At 42.9% G+C, this 23015-nt stretch overlaps 1 protein-coding gene across 2 annotated transcripts; it reads left to right on the forward strand.

The window, feature by feature from the left end:
- Positions 1–245: 245 nt before the first annotated feature.
- On the forward strand, positions 246–20022 carry TNFAIP3 (TNF alpha induced protein 3). 2 transcript variants are annotated; one of them, XM_056852733.1, is made up of 8 exons: positions 246–544; positions 11097–11287; positions 12851–12998; positions 14050–14220; positions 14542–14722; positions 16527–17425; positions 18757–18986; positions 19660–20022. In XM_056852733.1, exons 1-8 carry the CDS (start codon positions 247–249, stop codon positions 19942–19944), a joined length of 2403 nt encoding a protein of 800 aa, XP_056708711.1. In that variant the 5' UTR covers position 246; the 3' UTR covers positions 19945–20022. The 2 variants fall into 2 exon arrangements, with proteins under 2 accessions (XP_056708711.1, XP_056708712.1); XM_056852734.1 differs by having other exon boundaries at positions 296–383.
- The last annotated feature ends 2993 nt before the right edge of the window (positions 20023–23015 follow it).

A 23015-nucleotide genomic window follows, 5' to 3' on the forward strand; every position in this document is an offset into this window, starting at 1 on the left:
TTATAGAAAGCCATTACCAAATGTGACTGGGGTGTATAATAGTTTAATGACTTCCCTTTCAAAGAAACTGCCCATTTCTTCTCCAGTACTTACACTGGAAAAGGTGCTTAGAGAACAAGCTTCCAACTGTAAAGTAATACTGAATAAAGAAGTCATGTGCTATTTGTTGCGTTGGAATGATGAGGGTTTAAAAAATCCTTCTCTTACCTGCGTTCTTTCCATTCCTGCTTGTAGGTTCCTTGCAAAATGGCTGGCCCGCAAACCATTCCTCAAGCTTTATACTTGAGCAACATGTTGAAAGCTGTGAAGATAAGGGAGAGCATGCCTGAAGACCTTGTCAGGTGCACCAGTGGAATAATCATTCATTTTAAGAGTATGCACAGGTATACTGTAGAGCTGTTCAGGATGTGCCAGTTCTGCCCCCAGTTTCAGAAGATACTTCAGAAAGCCCTGACTGACCAGGTAACCCAGACTTCGTTGGAGCGACAAAGGAAGCTGAACTGGTGTCGAGAAGTTAAGAAACTTGTGCCGTTGAAGACCAATGGTGAGTGACCTTCTTGTGCCATTTGTCAGATAACCGTTTTCATTATTTACTTATTAAATTCATCTACCACATTTTATCCATAAGAGATCCTCAAAGCAGCTTACACTTTAAAATGTAAATTTCTTTCACCTCAACCATTCCCAGTTTATTTCCCCTCCCCACCATTCCCAATATATTATATCCCAATGATGAGTAATGGAACTTGTGTGTGTTCTGTTTAGATGAGGTTCTTTTTCCCACCTTTAGAATTATGAAGGGCTGTTTCTTGCGATTCTGAACAGCTGTGCAGAAAAAGAGCAAAGTAGCTTTATGAGTTCCTGTCTGGGCTGCGGGTATTGCAGTGAAGAGAGGAAGTGACTTTAGCTTCCTCTTTTTGTACTTCTGGTGCAGTGTCTGGATTGACATCTTTGGTTTATTCTCCTTGGTTGCTCATGGCGTTTTCCCTGTCCAAAGCTGCCCTGATCATCTGATTGGAAACATGAATCAATAGGTTCTTAATATTACCCTTAGTCCAAGGATTATAGAATTTATGTTATTTACTCTGCCCATTCTCCAAGGATCTCAGTACATGAGGGTTATCTCATTTTGGGGAACTTTTAAAAATTAATTTGATCCTACTCTCTAAAAATCAACTTTTAAAAACCGGTGTAAAAGCCGAAAGCCCATCTGCACTTTATCAGCACCCAAAAGCACTCTACATGGTGGCAGTTGTGTGATTTCACATGACATTGTGAATGCAGTTTTTGTATTCTCATGAAGTGGGTCATAGCCACACCTGGCTTGTACTAAAGGGGAGTACATCACCACAACTGTGTGTTGAACCATTCTGCACAAATAGTTGACCTTGCACAATTCTACATGAATACTTGCATACTTGGATTTGCTTGAGCAAGCTTGACAGTAAGTACTTGAAAGGCAGAATATAAATTGTAACATGAATAAATGGAAAATCCAGAACAAGAGGGTTTTTTTTTTAAACAGATGAACCCTATGAACTAGAATGAGCTGCCTTCTGAAATTCATTGGGAAGTTCTGTGTTTTTTTGCAAGTAAGTTATTAAATAGATTTCAGATTGGCAGAGAGGAGTCAATCTCGAGTTCCAAGTAGTAGATGAAGTCTTCATAGCTATCCTGATGGGATACTTTTCTTATGGCAGTTTTAGAACAGTGCAAAAGAAATATCCAGTTAGATATATTATAATGTCAGAATGTTCTTATTTCCAGTTGTTAGGTAAAACTTGATCACTTATCCAGATACTTATAGTACTTTACAGTTCCCTCTTCTCTCCATCCTCTGTTTGTTAAAATGGCCTCTGATTAAATCAGTCCAAGATGTTTACAAACAGGGAAAGTATTACTATTATAACTATTTTTGAATATTGATTGTGCTCGGTACTGAGCAGATTAGAAGAAGGTCAAGGGACCTGCCTAGGAAATTTATAATCTACATAAGATGGACAGAGCCAATGGGAAAATTGGGTAATTCATAGCAGGTAGCCTAGAATAGGTTATGCCCTGATGGTCCAAAAATAGTCTAGATCCAAAAGATCTGGGGACAAGGGGAATTGAAGCTTCTTTATCGCAAACCCCTGTTGAGAGAGATGGCAGTTTCAAGAGTAGTTTGTAACTTGTCACCAGGCTCTGGTGTTTAAAAGCAGAAATCCCACCAGGTATGCCCAAGCTATTGGTGATGGTGGTGGAAAGTGTCATCAAGTCACAACCAGCTTATGGTGACCCCTCATGAGGTTTTCAATGCAAGAGATGAACAGAGGTGGTTTGCAATTGCCTGCCTTTGCATAGTGATCTTGAACGTCCTTGGTGGTCTCCCATCCAAGTACTAACGAAGACTGACCCTGCTTAGCTTCTGAGATCTGACAAGATCAAGCTAGCCTGGGCCATCCAGGTCAGAAGTGCCCAAACCATTAGGTACATATATTCTGTAGTTGGTTTTGAAGTAGATTTAAATGGATTTGAGGTGACTTCCAGAACTGCTTTTGAAAGCTTTATTATCGAAGAGCCTTGCAGAGGATGTTATACTTATTCACAAATATTTTGTAAGTTTTTTTTAAATGGTGATATTATTCAAGTTTATTGCTCCGGTAAAGCTGTATGTTAAAATCTGTATCATCAAATACTTGATATGGAGTTTTGCTAGGAATATACTCCCATGTGTTCAAGATTTTGGAACTATTCAAATAAAAACTGAACCTGCTCATGAATTGTACATTAATGTAACGATCATCCTTTCAGTCACAGTAAATGGCATTCCCATGTTTTCTTGCCTTGATATATTTCTTACCTGGAGCCCTACAGGGCAAGGTTCAAAATATCTGTTGTTGTGAGCTAGTTTCAGAACTTGAACTATATTTCCAGCGTTGTAGTAATTTCCAGTGTCTGAAACAGCTTGGGAAGGCACATGAGATAAATACACGTCCTGCATTCACGTGCTCAAGTTCCTGCTTCAGGCATTATGTCGGAAGCTTGGAAAGTTGATGTGGAAATCACTTGCATGTTCTGCTTATGCATTCCTGTAGTGACCCACAAGTACAGTCTTTGGTGTGTGGTTAGTTTATTGTGTTTTCTTATGTCCCAAATTCTCCAGAATCTTAATCATAAAGTTTGTAACATGGAATTAATATGAATGAAATTTTACCATGACTAAAACAAAGTTAAGTGAGTGCACGTGAAGCAGAAGGGGAAGAGCATATATAGGGGTATCCATCATTAGTTCCCAAATGGTGGATCAGAGCATCTTCATTGGATTGTGGAAACCATGATTAGATCACTTGTTGTCAAGGAGAACCATCAGGTTCAGAGGACCACCAGGTCAGTGGTTAGAAGTGGCAGATGGGTCCCAAACAAAGACAGGTCTTTTTAAATGGTTTGCCTTATTTAAACGGATGGAAGTCATCAGTCTGTATATATTTTCTTCCATTTCAGATCTCAATGTCAATTAAACAGGTATCACTTGTAATGATTCTGAGCTCATTTTAAAACCTTGGACCATATTATTATTTTTCTATCATGTGTATCTACTATAATTGTGTGAACAGCTAGAAAAGTGTTTTTAGGATTGTGTTGTTAATCTGTTAAATCATGTGCATGGTACAGGAAGGTGATCACAGATGGTCTGCCTAATACAGCCTTAATGACACTGCATTTTTGCAGAGAAGGATCTGTAAGCCAACTGGCTTCTAGGGTGAAATCATGGAAGGCAGAGAAATGGGTTTGTAATTTCTTAAATCCCCTATAAAACTATTCCAGTCATAAGGTGAGATCTAATTTCTTCTAGGCACAAGGGACAAGCACGTCTACTTGTGTTTATATGTGGGGGGGGGAGGATTTCATTCCAACAGCAACACCTTGTGCCATATGGAATGCCACTCTAGAGGAAGCCTTGACTTCTCCCTCTGTGTGTATATAATGCTCTGTGCTTGCAGCTGTGCAATCCCCGTAGGCATTTTACATAGCCCACTTCCTTCACTATTGACTCCTCTCTGCATGCTAGGAATAGGATGATCTTACATGGATGGGCATGTTGCAGTACATTTGGCACAGTGGCCATGTGCCCAGCTCACCTGAGAGCTGGAAAGGAGGGGAAAGTGTCAAGCTATAGGAGATCCTGACTACACATGCAGAACTGTATCAGATGGTTTTGCACCTATGGGAGGGGATAGTTGGTGCCATGAAGAAATAATAAAATAGGAGAACTTGCAAAAGCAATTTTCACTTAGTCGATATACTTGCCAATGGCCATTCTTGCAATCAGAAATGTATTTTTAGAGGATATGCATTTGATTGTCATTTTTTGAGCGGCAAGAAATAAATGTTTCTATGATTTTAATTAAAGAATTCAATCTAAAGAATTTTAACAAATGTATATAAAAGATTACAAGCAGTTCTGGAAATCAGAGTGATTCATGTCCTGAACATACATTTAAGGATACGAGGAGGGAACACCATTGTTGATTTAAAAAAAAAAAGATTGAAACCATGTCATTTTAAAAAATTCCACCATCCACTGACTAGAGATTTCGCTTCTATAATGAATAGACATTCCAATTTAGTCTAACCACGCCCACTTGGAAAGTCCAGCACTGTGTGTACTTCACAGTTCAAATGTCTGCATCAGAACAAGAAGTACAATAGCTGTTACTCAATTGCTAGTCAAATATCTTAACAGTGGGGAATTCCAAGTGTTGCTTAGGGAATTTTGGACTGGTAGTTCTCAATGAAGAACTGAAAGCAAGCGCATACAAGAAAAAAAACCCTCTTATCTTTGCTCTAGATTCTGTAAAGGGAAAATTTTAACAGGATGTAATAATTGTCCTACTTGTATGCATTTTTTTTCTTCCTCTTGCTGAGCCAGGGACTCCAGTTCAGAACTGGAGTCAGTGTCATGCGCTTTTTGAAATCCTTGCATTAACTTAATTTATTTATTTGCTTTGTTTTAAATTATTTCCTGAAGATGATTTTGTAAGGGCAGACACTCTAGTGTAGTAGGGCTTGCATGCTGTTTATGTGCAGCAGGGATCTGCCCTGTTACAGGGTATGTTTAGATCTTGATCCTGGGCTGGATTGGACTTTGGTCATCCTGGGGAGGGGTGTTCAGACATTTGGCCTTTGGATGAAGAAAATATTATCAGTCTTATCAGGTGTGTGATGTTTTGTTAGGGTGGTATGTATGGAGTGTGTTTGTTACCTTGGGTGTGCTACTGCAGCATAACAAAATTACTTTACAAAATCAAAATGCTGAGTGAGTGTGATTACCTTTCCAAATCAGAAAATCATCCCTTCTCTTGACTGTCCCAATCCTAGAATCCATTATTCCCTTTCTGTTCTGAACCCTCATACGGACCTGCTTCTACTGGCTGAGAGCCAGCATGGCATAGTGGTTAAGAGCGGCGGATTCTAATCTGGAGAACTGGGTTTGATTCCCCGCTTTCCACATGAAGCTTGCTGAGCGACTTTGGGCTAGTCACAGTTCTGTCTGAACTCTGTCAGCCCCACCTACCTCACAAGGTGCCTGTTGTGGGGAGGGCAAGGAAAGGCAATTGTAAGCCACTTCGAGACTCCTAAAGATAGAGAAAAGGGTATAAAACCAACTCTTCTTCATAGCATCTTCTTCCATGTAATTCTTTCTGTGGCCCTTGTTGCTTTCTGAAACCCCAGTTTCCCTTTTCCTATCACTTCACATAATTCCAGACAATCCTTTCTTGGAGAAGGTTTGTAACAAGAGTGCAGTAGAGTCTGGAACTGTTTGGCAAGGGTGTTTCCTGTAATGGGAGCACCCTGTGCTGCAGCAGTAGGCGTTCAAACACCATGTCAAGTTGACATTAAACCTTAAGTGTAGGCACTCAGCTTGTCAGCGTGCTTATGGGCCTCCCTCCTCGCATAGAGCATAATGAAGGAATCCTGATTTAAAAGTCCACATGTCTGCATTAACCCATCATGAGTAACCAGGGTTGGCTTTTAAATCAGGGTTCCTTCATTACACTCTGGAGGCAATGCAGTGGAGCTGCCTCCAAAGGAGGTTTTGGCCCTCGCAGCACCAAAAATCCGTGCAACCCTCATGGGGTTGCATGGGAGATCAGCCCCAAAAAAAGAGGGCATTCCCGAGCCGTAATGGCTTAGGAGGCCGCCTAAAGGCAGCCCCGCCCCCAGGCCGGCGCCGGGACACCCCAGGAACACCAATTCGGCCTTTGCCGGCGTCCGGACGCCAGTGGAAGACTCTGTCTGCATCTGGGCCCGGTGCTGCAGCGACTGGCGTCCAGGCCTGCATGCCGGCGCTGGGGCCACAAACACTGGCGTACGCCACCCGGTCACTGGTTCTGTGGACCCTTGCACCGACACAGGCCTTTGCCAGGCTCGAAAGGCCTTTCTTCCTGGCCGCCGGCATGGCTCAGGAATGTGGTGTTAGGATACACATTTCAATATTATTTGGGCCATTTTCTCAGCAGTCATGTGGGGTAGAAACATATTCTGTCTGTTTGTGTGTAGTATTGAAAAGGGAACACTGAAACTTTCAGTGTTCTAAACAATAACTTTTATTATCAAGAAGAAAAAGACCTGTTTTTAAGGATATCAGGAAAGAGTATTTGAATGTATATTTTACATACATATATATATATGTGTGTGTGTGTGTGTGTGTGTATTTCATTAGGTAGTGTGAATATGAAAGCCAATGTTATCTGGGAGAATGATGGGAACTATATATATTAAGTTTTTGCTTTCTCTTTTTCTCTACCATATGATGAAACTCCCTTGGGAAGGAAAATGCAGTGCCTGTAAAGTTCAGGGCTAATGGCGTTGACTGACATCTACTTTCAACACTTGACAGAGCCCCCCCCCCACAACAAAATTTGGATTAGAGTATTTTCAGTTCCTACCTGCCCCGTGTTGCAGAGTGGTAAGCTGCAGTACTGCAGTCCAAGCTCTGCTCACGACCTGAGTTTGATTCCAAAGGAAGTTGGTTTCCCAGCTTGCTGGGGGTAAAGGGAAGATGACTGGGGAAGGCAATGGCAAACCACCCCGTAAACAAAGTCTGCCAAGTAAATGTCGGGATGTGACATCACCCCAGGGGTCAGGAATGACCCGGTGCTTGCACAGGGACCTTTACCTTTTTACCTGCTGTGTTAGATCTAGGGCTGTTGAAAAAGAAATTCGGTAAAGTTCGGCTTCGGCAAAATTCGGCCCTTTTAAATTCGGGTCGTGCCGAAGTCCGAACTCCCCTGCTTCGGATCCGCGAAATTCGGCGCGAGATCCGAAGTTCGGGGTAAAATTCAGCTGAGAGTCGGGAAGGGGCGGGGGTCTTTAAAGAGCCCCCCGCGGGACTTCACGGGGCTTCCATGAAGGCTCACGGGCTCTTTAAACAGATCTGCGCCTTCCAGCTGGGAGGCACAGATCTGTTCCCCCCCCCCACGCTTTCACGGGGCTTCCATGAAGTCGTGTGGGGGGCTCTTTAAACAGATCTGCGCCTTCCAGCTGGGAGGCGCAGATCTGTTCCCCCCCCCCCGCCGGGCGCCTTCACTGGGCTTCCATTAAGGCGCGCGGGGGGCTCTTTAAACAGATCTGTGCCCTCCAGCTGGAAGGCTCAGATCTGTTTAAAGAGCCCCCCGCGCGCCTTCACGTGGCTTCCATGAAGGCGCGGGGGGGGCTCTTTAAACAGATCTGCGCCCTCCAGCTGGAAGGCTCAGATCTGTTTAAAGAGCCCCCCACACGCCTTCACGGGGCTTCCATGAAGGCGCGCAGGGGGCTCTTTAAACATCTGCGCCTTCCAGCTGGATGTTTAAAGCGCCCCCCGCGCACCTTCAGGGAAGCCCCGTGAAGGCGCCCGGGGGGGGGAACTGAAAAAAGGCGGGAACGCCAAACCTGCCGAATTTATTCGGTGATCGCCCCGAATTTGCTGAATTCGGGGCGTCGTTTTCCCACCTTTTTTCAGTTTGGTTCCATCTGAACTGAAAACAGCCGAATTGCGGAAAATTTGGCTGTTTTTTTTTCGGTTCGGACGAAGCGAATCGACAGCCCTAGTTAGATCTTAAACAAGTGTAAATGGCAACTGAATAGGGAAATCCCACTAAATCTACCATGGTCACTAGGTCCCATTGGCCGATTGGGACACCACCACAATTTTTAGTTTTTATTTTGTTGTTGTTTTTGTATGCATCGATTTAGCATAGTTTTATTATGTGTATTTATTATTAATCCAGAATTTTATTAACCTAGTATTTCCTTTTATTATGTATCTGTGGTATCCTTGACATGTATGTAATGGCCTACGGCTAAATGCAAATAAAACCTTTCACTTTACTAAATCTATCATCAATTTAATGGATTATCCTAAACTTTGTAGTTGTGTTCAAAGCTAAGGTGTTTTCCCCCCTTGAATATAAAGCAAGCAGTATATCAGCCATTGGGAAATGGCCAAAAACTAATTAGAAGGTTTTAACTTACGTTTTGGATGGCATGCATATTTATGGTATGAAAAAGATAAGATAAATAAATAATTTAATTTTCATACTATAAGAGACGGATTATTTCAAATCTGGAAAAGATATAAAAGGATTTTGGAAAATAAGACACCAGGATGGATTAATCCAGTAGAAGTATACCGTATATACTCGCGTATAAGCCGAGTTTTTCAGCCCAAAAAAAGGGCTGAAAAGTCAATACGGTGGAGGGGGGAGGGGGGAACTTACCGCCGTCATCGCTGCCGGGCCCGCACACCTTTCCCCGGCCGGCAGGACCCTTCCCGGGCCGGCAGGAGGCCCCTCCAGGCCGCGCCGCCACCCCCGCCGCGCCTGGGTCGCTTCCTCCAGCCGGCAGGAGCCTTCCTGGGCCGGCAGGAGGCCCCTCCAGGCCGCGCCGCGCCCGGGCCGCTTCCTCCGGCAGGAGCCTTCCTGAGGCCGGCAGGAGCCTTCCTGGGCCGGCAGGAGGCCCCTCCAGGCTGCCCCCGCCGCGCCCGGGCTGCTTCCTCCAGCCGGCAGGAGCCTTTTCAGGCCGGCAGGAGGCCCCTTCAGGCCGCGCCGCTGCCACCCCCGCCGCGCCTGGGCCATTTCGGCCGGCGGGAGGGCGACCTGGGGCAGAGGCGAGATAATCCCTGCGCTCTAAAATGGCGGCCGCCATTTTAGAGCGCAGCATTGCCGGTAAAGGGAATTTCTTATTGACCCTCGGCTTATACGCGGGTCAATAAGAAATTCCCTTTTCTGGCCTCAAATTTGGGGGGTCGGCTTATACTCAGGTCGGCTTATACCCGAGTATATACGGTATATGAAGAGAGGAACCCATTTAGACATGAAAGAATATAGGGAAATTATAGAATTTAAAGAGGGGGAATGGGTTTTAAAAAGTAGAGAAGAACTTAATATCAAAGATTGGTTTGTGTATTATAAATTAAAAGATATATTTAATAAAGATAATCAGTTTGGATTTAATAATACCAAATCCAAATTGGAAAAAATATTATTGAAGGGAAATAAAGGATTGATTGGAAGAATATATAAATTATTAATTGAAACTAATTTAGAACAAGAAAGAATTAAATTAGTAATGGTGAAATGGATGAAGGAATTAGGATTTAATATTGATTTGGATATTTGGGAAAGTTTATGGAAGAGAGAATTTAAATTTACAATTACGAATGAAATTAGGGAAAATATGTATAAAATGTTTTATAGATGGTATATATCACCAGTGATGATTTCAAAAATGAAAAAAGGAGAGACGGGTTTATGTTGGAAATGTGGAAAGGAAAAGGGTACATTTATGCATGCATGGTAGACATGTAAAAAAATTAAAAGTTTTTGGGAAAAGGTTATCAAGGAAACCAATAATTTAATTAACGATAGAGTTAAAAGAAAACGGCATTTTGTTTATTGGGAATCCCACAACATAATTTGGATAATAAGGATAGAGTTGTTTGTCAATATAGCTTTGCAGCTGCAAGAATTATAATTGCAAAAATTTGGAAACAAGTAAATAAACCTTTAATTAATGACTGGAGAGAGAAATTATGGTCTTATATGCGGATGGCCAAATTAACAGAATTCCTACATGGAAAGGACACGGAAGAATTTAAAAATACAGGGTTAAAGGCCACCACATGTTGGGATAAACTGGCAAAAATGGATTTTACTAAATTATTTAGTAAGTTATAGAATTTAGATTTTTCTTAATATCTTTATATCTTATGGGTAAATTTTCAAAACTGTCAGACACTTCTGCGGTAGTCGGGTGATGGGTCACGGTTATAGGTGGGTGGTGGGTTTAGAGGGTATCTTATAAGATTATTTAATGGTATAATCAAAATTGTATTAATGAATTTATATAGATACTCAAAAAAATTCTGTTTATATATTTTTGTTGTTTTTTATTAGTATATTTGTATTAATATTGTTGTTGTTGTATTTGTTTATTTTGTTTTATGTTATAAAAACTCAATAAAAAAATTTTTAAAAAAAGGAAATGGCCAAAAACTGAACTGGTAGTGCCTACTCCAGAAGAAGAAATATACAAATGAGCACGGGCATTTGTCTCTTCACTGATAGGTAGATATTTATTCCTTCTGAAACGACGATGTAGAAAGCCAGTCTAAAAGCAATCAAGCTATCTTCTTAGGCCAGTTTCTGTGTCTGCCAGCTGCAGGGGACTTCTTTGCCACCCATGTTCTGGTCAATTACTTGGGTTTCTCCATATAGCAGGAACCCATTAGGATTGTGCATATGAAACAGTTCTGCACATGGAAGATCGCTGCTTCACTTGAATGAGAGCATTGGATTGAAACAATCCAGCGATTTGTCATAATTTTGAATTAATCCAGCCTCTGTTCAGTTTAGTGTAATAACGGTGGAGGATATATCTCCACCCCACCCCCACATTGTCTTCTGTTTGTTTCCTCTAAGGGTTTTCCGAGCAATATTTAGTTTGTCTGTCTGGGGAATTCCAAGGGTACAGGTAGTCCTTACGGAATTGTTAAAGTAACTTACTTGAAATATTTTTATTACTTCAATTTATCTATTTATCTTTAACCCTTGGCCTCTTTCATTTTTCTGCAGGTGATGGAAATTGCCTCATGCATGCAGCATCCCAGTATATGTGGGGCATCCAAGACGTTGATCTAGTGCTGAGGAAAACGCTGTTTAGTGCGCTCCGGGAAGTTGACACACGCAACTTCAAACTGCGCTGGCAACGAGAAACTCTGAAATCACAGGAGTTTGTGGCAACAGGGCTCTGCTATGACACCCGGGTAAGTCCATCTGATTTATGTTGCAAAGAATGCTTCCAACTTTGGTATGGTTGGGTTGATGATGATTTCCTATGTGTAATTACAGGATGGGAGGCAATTATGGAAACAAGCTTAAGAAAGTAAAATTGCAGGGCTGTCACCCAATTAAAACATTTTATTCTATTAACTGTACTGGATTGCCCAATTTATTAACAAAGAGCTTCACTACTGTGGAGTTTCCAAATTAAGTAACCTCCCCTGAGATGGGTTATTTCCACGGACCACCCACATCTCCAGAAGTTGGCATATCCCTTCCTGTTAGAGATGAGGGGAAAACAATTAGAAAAACTCCTACCACAAAGGTTTTTTAAAAGTTAGGGTTGGGAGCTCCAGGTTGGGAAATTCCTGGAGATTTGGGGGGTGGAGCCTGAGGAGGGCGGGGTTTAGAGAGGGGAGGGACTTCAATGCCAAAGAGTCCAATTGCCAAAGCAGCCATTCTCTCCAGGGAAACTGATCCCTGTGACCTGGAGATCAGTTGTAATAGCGGCAGATCTCCAGCCACCACCTGGAGGTTGGCAACCCTACATATGGATAAGTGCAGATTGCCGATCAAGAAACCCGCACATTCTGGTTTCTTCCTATTTTCGGCTTCTCCATACTGGGAGCCAGCATGGTGTAGTGGTTAAGAGCGGTGGAGTCTGATCCGGAGAACCAGGTTTGATTCCCCACTTCCCCACATGAGCAGTGGAGGCTAATCCGGCGAACTGGATTTGTTTCCCTGCTCCTACACACGAAGCCAGCTGGGTGACCTTGGGCTAGTCACACTCTCTCAGCCCCACCTACCTCACAGGGTGTCTGTTGTGGGGAGGGGAAGGTGATTGTAAGTCTGTTTGAATCTCCCTTAAGTGGTAGAGAAGGTTGGCATATAAAAACCAACTCTTCTTCTTCCTCTGGAGGATGCAAGGAAAATCAGTCTCTGCGTTGAGTCTTCTGATCTCACTAGCTTAACTGCCTGCCTTGAAACAGCAACCAAAGCAAGCTGTAAACTTTTTCATCTGGCACACTTTTAAAGAAAGATGGAATGAGGGTAAAATAATGGACTGGTTTCATAGATCACAATAGGCCAGGCTTGCAAATAACCACTTTCCTGAGAGGTGTAAGAGTCACCCCCAAGCTTCCAGTTTTGTAAATTGGAAAAGAGTAGAGTCTTTTTCCTTTTTGAGCCATCAGTATGCCACAAATGACTAACACAGATATGAGTGGGCAGGCAGACTAGGGGGAAAAAAGTTATTTTGTGGGCCAGTCAGTGATAATTGTAAGCTTATTTGCTAGACTGTTATAAGGGTGGTGGGAAAGTCCAAATGGCTTGCTCTGATTAAAAATACATCTTGAAATAATCTGCAGTCACCCCACTCATCAGTTAGTCCTTCAAGTGCTGTACAGCTGGAAGGCTTATAACGTGGATTAATTTATTCAGCAGCAATAAATGAAAAATACTTTTAAAGGAAGTTTTGGCTGCACCAAATTTTTGGTCTTACATAGATGTAAACAATATCAGTTACTATCTCTTTTCTATTCCATTAGAACTGGGAGGATGAATGGGACAACCTCATCAAAATGGCATCTGCAGAAACATCCATTGCCCAAAATGGGCTTCAGTATAAATCCTTAGAAGAAATCCACATTTTTGTCCTTGTTAACATCTTAAGAAGGCCAATCATAGTTGTTGCAGGTAGGCATTTGTAGATTCAGTGATAAACATCACAGCCCTATTTTGAAAGGACACAAGTGTTTTATGTTTTTCTATTTCCCACATCATCTGCATGGTGATATTACACAGACTTACCTGAATTGTGGATAATAAATTTTTAAAATGTTCTTGTACTCTGGAAGTACCATGCCCTGTGGGTACGGTGAGGGCATGGCTCAGTGGTACATTCTGTGCATGCAGAAGGTACAGGTCCAGTCTGTAGCATCTTCAGTTAAATGATCTGAGGTATAGTGGGTGTGGCCCTCTCTGCTTCCAATCCTGGAGAACTACTACAGGAGTAGGTGATAAGAGCTGGGCAATCCCCAGTGGTCTCATTTCCCATTTTCCATCATAACATGGACTATATGCCCCCCCCCCCGAGGGAGGATGTCTCAGCTTAGTAAAGACTGAAGTAAGCAAATGACTACTTGATGAGCCCTGGCTGTTCTTTGGCTGTGTGTCTCAGATCATTTGCCCTATTGCTATTGCTGTTTTACTACTGGGAATGGCAATTATCTCCTGGGTGTGTCCACAAGATTCAAACAAACAAACAAACAATAAAACAACCCTGTTCAATTTTTGCTGTTTTTGTAAATACGTGAAGCGGCCTTATACCAAGTCTCATACCATTGGTCTTTTGTCAGTATTGTCTGCTTTGGCTGGCAGTGGCTCTCCAGGGTCTCACATGGAGGTCTTTCACATCACCTGTTGGCTGATCCTTTTATTGGAGATTCCAGGTGTTGAACCTAGGACCTTCTACATGCAAAGCAGATTCTTTAGTATTGAGCCATGGTGAGTATGGTTGAGTGATAGGTTAAAAAAATAATAACAAAGCAAGCTTTGACTCTCAAAAGCTTATACGCCAAAAATCTTGTTGGTCTCTAAGGTGCTGCTGGACTTGACTCTAGCTCTTTTACTGCAAACCAACACAGCTGCCCTCTGAAACTATCTTAAAGAAATTGAGACTGATTATTTGTTATAGATAGACATCTTGTCCTTGGCTAATCCTTTTCTTCTCTTTTATCTTAAACAGACAAAATGCTTAGAAGTTTGGAATCAGGCTCAAGTTTTTCCCCTCTGAACATGGGTGGAATTTACTTGCCCCTCCACTGGCCCGCAGAAGAGTGTTACCGATATCCTATCGTCCTTGGCTATGATAGCATGCACTTCACGCCGCTGGTTGTTCTGAAGGACAGTGGCCCTGGTATGTCTCAGAGTATATTCTATACTGTGTTGATGGTTTGTTGTGCCCTCTCCACTCTGAATAATAATTACAACAGCTGTCCAAACTAGTGTTCTAAATGAAACTTTCAGTTCGGGACAATTAGTCATCTGGTTTTACGCAGCCCTTAGCCTTCTCTGCTTTAATTCCCATCTGCTTTTGTCAGTGGTCCATGGGATTTAGTCATGCATGTGATTTCTGAGGGCTTTCTCAATGTTAGAGGCTGCACTGATCTCCTACCACCTCACATTTGTGGCGGTTTCCATTTGATTCCATAGTTACCATCTGTTTTCCTTTCCACAGAGATCCGGGCAGTCCCATTGGTTAGTTGTGAAAGAGGCAGGTTTGAAGACTTGAAGGTTCACTTTCTGACGGACTCTGAAGAAAGGGAGAAAGAAAAGCTGTTGCGAGAATACCTAATAGTGATAGAAATCCCTGTGCAAGGCTGGGACCCAGGGACAACGCATCTTACAAAGGCCGCAAAGTGAGTCTGACCCTACTTTTTCTGCAACATCATGTGAACATTGTTAAATCCTGTGTAGTCCCTCGTTTCCTGGTGCATGATCCCTGTTTCTAGTACTGTGTTGGATAATTTACCCAGTTCTAAATGAGTATAAAAACTATTCTGACTGGCCTTGAAAGATAAAGAACTAGCAAACGCTCCATTTAAGAACCTCGATTAGAAAGCCAGTATGGGTGATTTTTCAGGAAATTTCTATTTATTCATATGCCTCCTCTTTCTCAGAGAGGTAAGGTGGAGTAAGTTTATTCCATTTTACCGTTACAACTATCCTGTGAGGCAACAGGCTGCAAGCACACCTGGTGATTTTAATGGCTGATTAGAGATTTGAACCCAAGTTTCCCTGATCGACATAACACTACGTACTGCCATATTTTTTTTTATCTATACTAGTGTTTTAGTTGGTGGTTGTATTAATATTGTTGTCTCGTTGGTTTTATCATTGCTATTTCATTGTAGAGCCAGCATGGTGTAGTGGTTAAGAGCAGTGGACTTTACTCTGGAGAACCGGGTTCGATTCCCCACTCCTCCACATGATGCCTGCTGGGTGACCTTGGGCCAGTCACAGTTCTCTCAAAAAACTCTCAGCCCACGCAGAGGCAGGCAAGGGCAAACCACCTCCCAGCCTCTCTTGCCTCGAAAACCCTACGGGGGTCACCTTAAGTCAGCAGTGACTTGATGGCACTTTCCACCACCACATTTCATTGTATTCATGGCTTTTGTTGGAAGCCACCTATTTCAGAAAGATGGCAAATATTTTAAATTAATGTTTTTAAATGGTCCATGTGCGTTTAGCTATACACTTCAAAAGCAGTTTATGGCAGTAAAACATTAGAAACGTTGAAATATCACAAAATCACAAATAGCCAGCACTTAAAACCATCAGTTCAAGGTCAGTCATCAGAAGAAAAAAACCCAACCCAAAATCTAGGTAGATGAAGTCTTCATCTGGTGCCTAAAACTAGTCAAGAGAGGCACTCGATTAGCCACTGTGGAAAGGAAGTTCTGTATTTGCCATCAACACTGAAAAGCCCTTGTCTTTGGTAGGCCACCCACCTTTCCTCTGAAAGAAGCAACATGCAAGGCAGTGATACTGTTTATCTGTTCAAAATTCTTGGCTAAAAAAGTTCTGAAAACAATTCCTGAATGAGCAGACTAGAAAAAAACCTACTTCTTATTTAGTTCTCAACACCTTTTAGAGTTACGTACCATTGAAAGGTATTTGCAGATGCACCAAAACAGTGATGTTTTCATTGTTTGTTTGTTTTTAAAAATATCCAATAGGAATGGATAAACATTAATGCTGTGTAAGCCACCCTGAACCCAGCTTTGCTGGGGAGGGTGGGATATAAGATTAACAAACAAATATTCCAATAGGAGCTGCTCAAAGAAACGTTAAAGACTGACATCAATTGTTTTCTTTCCCCAAAAGCTTGGAGGCAGTTCCCATCCCCCTGGTCACATCCTTTCCCATTCCATTTTATATCACATACAGTAGCATTGCTCAATACCCTGCTTCAATACCCTGTAGGCTGTGCTGCTTTTAGTGATGCTCTTTTGATGATGCGCTATAGTGGCTGCTCCCGCTTGCCGGTTTCCTCCCCATGTTTGTTGCCTCTTTATCACCGATCATAGAATCATAGAGGTTGAAGGGACCACCAGGGTCATGTAGTCCAACCCCCTGCACAATGCAGGAAATTCCGAACTACCTCCCCCCCCACACACACACACAGTGACAACGCCAATTCCTTGTTTTCTTCTCTTGAAGGCTGGATGATGGCAACTTGCCTAAAAACATCAACCTAGTAGAGGATTACTTTCAGCTGGTGCAGCATGAATACAAGAAATGGCAAGAAAACGTGGAGACCGTTGGGAGGGAAATGTGCGCCAGGAACAGGCTGGAGATGTCCTTATCCCAGCTTTCACTTGTGGAAGTGAAATGTGATACTCCAAACTGCCCGTTCTACATGTCTGTGAGTACCCAGCCCTACTGCCACGAATGTTTTGAACAGAGGAAGAAGGGAAATAAGCTAAGGAGGCAGAACTTGCGAGCAGGCTCTGAAAAATCCCAGGCAACGGGATCTGGTTCTCCTGAGGGTGAAGCCCGTGTCCCTGCAGTGCGGTCATCGATGGACCCAGGAACAGGGCCTCGCTCTGCACCCCCTACGGCTCCAAGCCTTTTCCTGTACAGTGAAACCACTGCAATGAAGTGCAAGATCCCAAACTGTCCTTTTACAATGGACGAGCAATTCAACGGACTCTGTGAACGCTGCTACAACTCGAGAGAGCTCAGCCCTTACAGTAACTCAGATGAGCCCCGACATTCGGACTGTGTGACTTGTACATTCTGCCTTAAGGATACCAATAGGACCTTCAACGGCATGTGCAGTTCTTGTTTCAAAAGAGCTAGAGACCGTTTGCCACAGTCCAGTTCTGGCCATCAGAGATCGTCCTCTGACCCTACCCACCTATCGCAGAGCCTCCGTCAGCATTCTTGCCAAGCAACAAACAGCAGCTGTGTGGCGGAGCTGCCACGCACCCCCCCTCAGAGGACTGAAGAGCAGAAGAGGAGCAGTAAGTGCCGGAAGCCTGGCTGCAGCTTTTTTGGCACTCCCCAGAACGAAGGCTTTTGTACAATATGCTATTTTGACTACAGGGAAAATAAAGGTGAGTTAAGGGGATTATTCTGCTTTAATTTGCCAAGAGGCTCGAGGAAAACGAAAGGGGGCCTTGCTCGGTCTGAAAGTGCAAATGGGAGGAAACACTGAGGTGAAGTCTAATCCTGCAGTGTTTATGATTCCGCATCACAAGGTGGAAAGCAAGGCTCTTGGAAAACTGGCTGTTTTCCCCAGGCTGCATTAGTGATTTAACCATCACTCCAAATAGTCCAGCGCCCCTTTCAGAGTTTGCTGATGTACCAAAGAGAGAGCGCCAAACCAATGGAGACACAGCTACGGTGCTGGACATGGATTTTGAAGTTGATTCTAGCTTTTAAAATCTTGATAGAGCTCAATATAACAATTCAAAAGGCAAGGGACTTACCATAGTAACGTCACATAGAGTTTGCCACAGTGGCAAACGAATGACTTAAACACTCAGCCATAATATTGAACACAGCAAGCATTTGCAGGGTTGGGGCACGGGAATCCACATTTCCCTTCTTCAATAGGGAAGCTGGTCAGGGAGGAAAAAAATACTTTCCTTGTGGCTCAAATGTTATAATGTAAATTACTAGTAAACATTTGAGCCTGGCTTGGGTATGAAAGAATCACACGTGTATTTTAGACTGCCGTGTATGCATTTGTATTTTATTAGTTGATAAAGTCAAATTTGCACTACTCAAATGAGTAGCAGAGTAGAACTCTTTATTTTCCATCCTTATTATACATTATGCAAATGTATGTATATTAATGTGCTCAATATATTCTGCTTTCAAAGATCAAGTTTGGGAAAGGGAAAAGCTTTGTGTAGTATTGAAACAGCGCATAGCAGGAGAGGGAGGGAAGATCGATTTGGATTTTGATGACTCATTTTATGTTAGGATGCCACATAGGTGGTAAAGGAATAGGGAATACCGGTTGAGGGTGACAGATAGGAAAATAATAACCATTAGTTGAGTAACTTCATTCAAAGCTGCGTTGAAAAAACTGCTCACAGTTACTTGTCAGAGTTTGTCATCTGCTTTTAGCAGCTGCGTAACAAAAATTGAGGAGGTGAAACATTTTCCCCTTGCAACACGTCCCAACAAGGAAGAGCTTTATCAGCTGAACGTATCTGCATATCATGCATATATTAAAAGACACAGATTTTTAAAAGTTGGCAACCCTGTCTCAAAATGGAATTATTCCTGAATATAGCAGTTCAAGGTAACACTATACCTTGGTGATAGGTGCAGCATGGGAGCAGAAGAGAACAGGTACCTTGGGTCTTCTGAAGTCTTTGTCTTCATAGTTGCTTTGACCTCATGTGACCATTTTCTTCCTGTTATGTGATAATAGATGCTTCGTTGCCTCATGGAAGAAGGTCCCAGCAGAATTCCCCTGCCTCTGGGCATCCTGGAACCTCGGCTGCCATGTACCAGAACACTGTTTTCTGCCAGGGTCAAGAGTGTGGCACTTCTGGAAGCACGATGCTTGAGGGATACTGCCCAAAATGCTTTATTGAAGCACAGAATAAGCGTTTTCGTGAAGTTACAAGAATGGAAGACCAACTAGTGAGACAACCAGAAGTCAGTAAACTTATGGAAATCACTCCCCAAAATTTAAACCTATGTCTTTCTTGCTAGAGAGGTTTCGTTAGCTGTTTAAAACAAGTCTACACAGCAGTGCCATCCCTAGGATTCATAAGGATAATGTAATGTTAAAAAAAAACCATTTCTGCTCGTTACCTAGCCATGACCAAATTGTATAGGGACTTGTTCTGTAACCCATCACAAAGGCTTCGTCTGCTTGGTGTTACATCTCAGTGATCATTATTGGTATTGTTCTACCACAGTACAGTGGGATGGAAAAATATAACCTTTATGGCAGTGGGAGGGGAACTAATGGCAGAAACTGGAAAGCCTGAGGTGTGTGGAGCTTGATGCAGCACTTTGGAAAACCTGGCCCATTATATGTTTGTTCTTCCCTTTCATTTTTCAGCCATAAGAAGTTTCAACAACATCCAGCATATTTGTACATTCCTATTTTTTTCCCTTTTGCAATGAAAAAGAATCACTTTCCTGCTTTGTGTAGCATAGTGTAGTCAGAAGCCCCACATGGCTGCCTTCTAATGGTGGAAAGGATAAAAAAAAAACCTGCAGCTACATTTCCCTCACTTGCTTTAGCTTAGAAATTTCCTGAGCTTAATATGACTAAGTCTGTTTCCTGCTTTAAAACTGACAATGCTTTTAACATTTTCAGCGAACAGGACAACACAGAGATTCACACCAGCCAGCTGCCAGCCCTCAGAAACGACAGTGCGCCACGTCTTCGTGTAGGAACAGCTTGGTCCCCAGGACTGGGGAACTGTGTCAAGAATGCCTGCGAGCCAGTAAGCGGGCGCAGTCTGGGCATCATCGGGGAGACCCTTCAGCAGATGAGCTCCCAAAGCAGCGCTGCCGAGCCCCTGCCTGCGATCACTATGGCAATAACAAGTGCAACGGCTACTGCAACGAATGCTACCAGTTCAAGCAGATCTATGGTTAGCAAGAGTGAAAAATGTACGAAAGCCCTTGCAAGAAAAGGGAAGGAAGTCATGGTGCTACAACCAAAACACTCCCTGGCCCTGCCAGGGTCTTTTCATGGGTGTGAGAAAAACATATAACTTTGCGAGGAAAACTATAAGCTGCCTTTGCATATATGTATTTTGTATATATAACGTAATATGTATATACACACTGTGGCGCACAGAATAAAAGACCTGTGTGCTCCAGGACCTGGAACCGAAAGGCAGTGTGCTTTCAGTACAGTTGAGATCTGCTGGAAGTTTTAACTGAATACTTGACTACAGTCTCCGGTCCCCCCCACTTCCTTTGCACACGTTGGCTGTGTGCCGAACTTGGCCGTCTCAAGAGACGACCAGAGACAGCGCTCCTCGTGCACCCTTTTCCCCTGGTGCCACCTTCACCACATCCAACTGCAAGGAAACCTGATGGATCGTTCAGGATAGGGAGTTTTTTTCATGGCAACTATCTTGCAACAAGAAGGCTGCTACCTCTGGAAACGTTGAATTCTTTTTCACCGTTGTGAGCATAAAACAGAGCAGGAGTGCAGCCTTTAAACCTTTGAGGAGTTGTTTTTGCTTATAAATGATTTGGCCAGAGTCCAATTTTCACTGTTCTGTCTTTACTTTCCTCGTCTGTGTGATGAAAGTCCAGTCCTGTCCTCCATTTTCTTTCTCGCAAAAGCTTTGTTCCTCATAAAGCTTTGCCTTTTGAGGTTGAGATGTGAATGGCCATTATTCCTCTGGATTCCTGGTGCAAAATTGTTTCTGGTGAGGGCCTTTGAGTGCAGTTTGCAAAGCTCTAACCCTGCACAGACTCCCTCAACTTCACCCGTATTTGTGCTCAGCATTCAATAAAGGTGGTCCCCTTGTTATCTCAAGTTACGTTACCTATCAGATCCAGGCACCTCTTTCCATGTTAGGCAACAAAAGAATATTACAAGCTTTTCAACTCAAGATTTTCACGTCTCCCCTACTCATAATTCCCACCTCTTACTTCCCCTGTGAGAATAACTTACAGAAATCAACATAGATATTGATATTAGCCTGTGTTCACCTTAATGTGAAACAGTTCTTAAATACCATTATTGTTGGGCTTTCTATAAATAATATAACATCATGAATTTTTGTTAAATGTGAAGAGGTTAAAATATTTATATTATTTCAAAAGCATGATTTGAAATTTGCACATTTTTAAGGTTTTTAGTATAATAATTCAGACTTATTTCATTTTCCTCCAGAAATTCTGTAAGTGTATATAACTAGGGAAAATTTCCAAGAGTAAAAATAAATTATTTGAAGATTCGTTTTATTTTATTTTTACAATTGTGATGAAAGAATAATAGCTACCATCATCATGACCCACCAAGTGATTGCCCAAACTTCTCACCAGCCAGGGAAGAAGGGCACAGCTCCAAGCACACAGCATGACCACCAACTGTTAAATGTCAGGTCTGAAAGTTTTGTTCACCTTTGGCAGAAGGAAGACGGGTAAGCAGGTATAAGATTCAATCAAAGTATTTCCTTTGTTTCCTCTAACCTATCAGACCCAGTAGTGTTGATCATATTAGGTGAGGTATGTGTGAATTCACAGTAGCAGTGAGCAAGAAACCTTCTGTGCCCCTGGATTGCGACCATGGTTTAGCAATTTAAAATGTATTCCTTGTGGAGTTATGTAGTGATTTTCCCTCAGTTGGGCTGTAAAATCAAGATTAGCAACTGAAGGTCTCAGAGCCAAGTTTGGTGGTCTGAAGAATACAAGCTTGTTCCCCCTAATTTCCAGCCTAGAAACAGGAGTGTGTGCGTGGAAGAAGCAGTGACCATGACAACAAGACTTCGTGGCAGGAAATAGGGATGGGGCCTAGCCCACTTTTCAGAGCAATGTTTTTATAAACCTTGTGCTTATATTTTAAAATGGCTAATAGTTCTCCCATTAATCCTTTGCAATACTAAGAGGCATTTCCTTTAATGTATCCAGCATCTTTTTTTTAAAAAAAGACTGAAATATAAAAAGAGAATTGTGTATCAGTAGACAGTAACCTCTGGTCCCAAGTATGGTCAATGTAGAAGAAGAAGGTTGGGTTTTATACCCCACTTTTCTCTTCAAATAGGAGTCTCAAAGCGGCTTACAATTACCTTCCCTCCCCCACAACAGGCACCTTATGAAGTAGATGGGGCTGAGAGAATTCTGAGAGAACTGTGACTAGCCCAAGGTCACTCAGCAGGCTGCATGTGAAGAAATGGGGAATCAAACCGAGTTCTCCAGATTAGAGTCCGCTGCTCTTAACCACTACACCACGCTGTAGGTTACTTTTAATTTCAAAACATTCTGGATCACTCTCAAGTGCTGGCGGGGCCAAATTAACTGTGGCCTGTTCTACATGCTGCTGTTGCTCCTCGCGCCGATACAGAGGGGAGGTTTAAAGATCCCTCTTGCCAAGAGTGGCGATTCTCTCCCCCCCCCCCCCATAGGTAGAGGAGTGGAGGGAAAGGACAAAGCCTCGGTGACTCTATAAAGTCTCCTCCGGATGGTGGTTGCTCAGGAGCAACTGCTGCTGCCTTCCCTGTGCCAGGCAGGAGAGAAAACTGGAGAGGGCGGGTGATTCCGGCCAGGAACAGGAAGTTCAAGTTGATCTTGCCTACCCTGACCACAGGATGGGGAATCACCCGACTCTCCAGATGCCCCCCTTACCTCAGAATAGAAGGAACCCTCACAGTAAGTATTCAGGGCTCTGTTCTCCAACAATTTCTCATGTACTGTCTTGTTTGGCCTTACCTTTCATGGGGGCGGGGGGAGGAAGCATGTGCCTCATTCCCTGCCCCACTCCCCAGCTGCATGCCTGCCAAAAGGAAAGTGTGCAATTGGCACCTTTATTCTTTCTCCCCTGCAAGCACACTATCACATCTATGTTATTTGGAGGGGACGTAATATTTGTACTTCTGTAAGGGTATACTTTATATCCCCCGCCCCCCGCGGGGTAAAAACGTGCAAGTGGTGGGTTGAGGGCTGAGCATTTGGCTGTACCCTACTCCCAGGCTTGTAGACCTGCCAGTC

The sequence above is a fragment of the Euleptes europaea genome, chromosome 7 (genome assembly GCF_029931775.1).
Source record: "Euleptes europaea isolate rEulEur1 chromosome 7, rEulEur1.hap1, whole genome shotgun sequence".
In the NCBI taxonomy this organism is placed as follows: Eukaryota; Metazoa; Chordata; class Lepidosauria; order Squamata; family Sphaerodactylidae; genus Euleptes; species Euleptes europaea.

What these genes read in the sequence shown, in the direction of transcription:
- TNFAIP3 (XM_056852733.1), top strand. Translation starts at nt 247, where the DNA reads ATGGCTGGCCCGCAAACCATTCCTCAAGCTTTATACTTGAGCAACATG. An exon ending in GGCTCTGCTATGACACCCGG is followed by an intron (nt 11,288 to 12,850) that starts GTAAGTCCATCT and finishes CTATTCCATTAG; the next exon opens with AACTGGGAGGATGAATGGGA. An exon ending in TCTGAAGGACAGTGGCCCTG is followed by an intron (nt 14,221 to 14,541) that starts GTATGTCTCAGA and finishes TCCTTTCCACAG; the next exon opens with AGATCCGGGCAGTCCCATTG.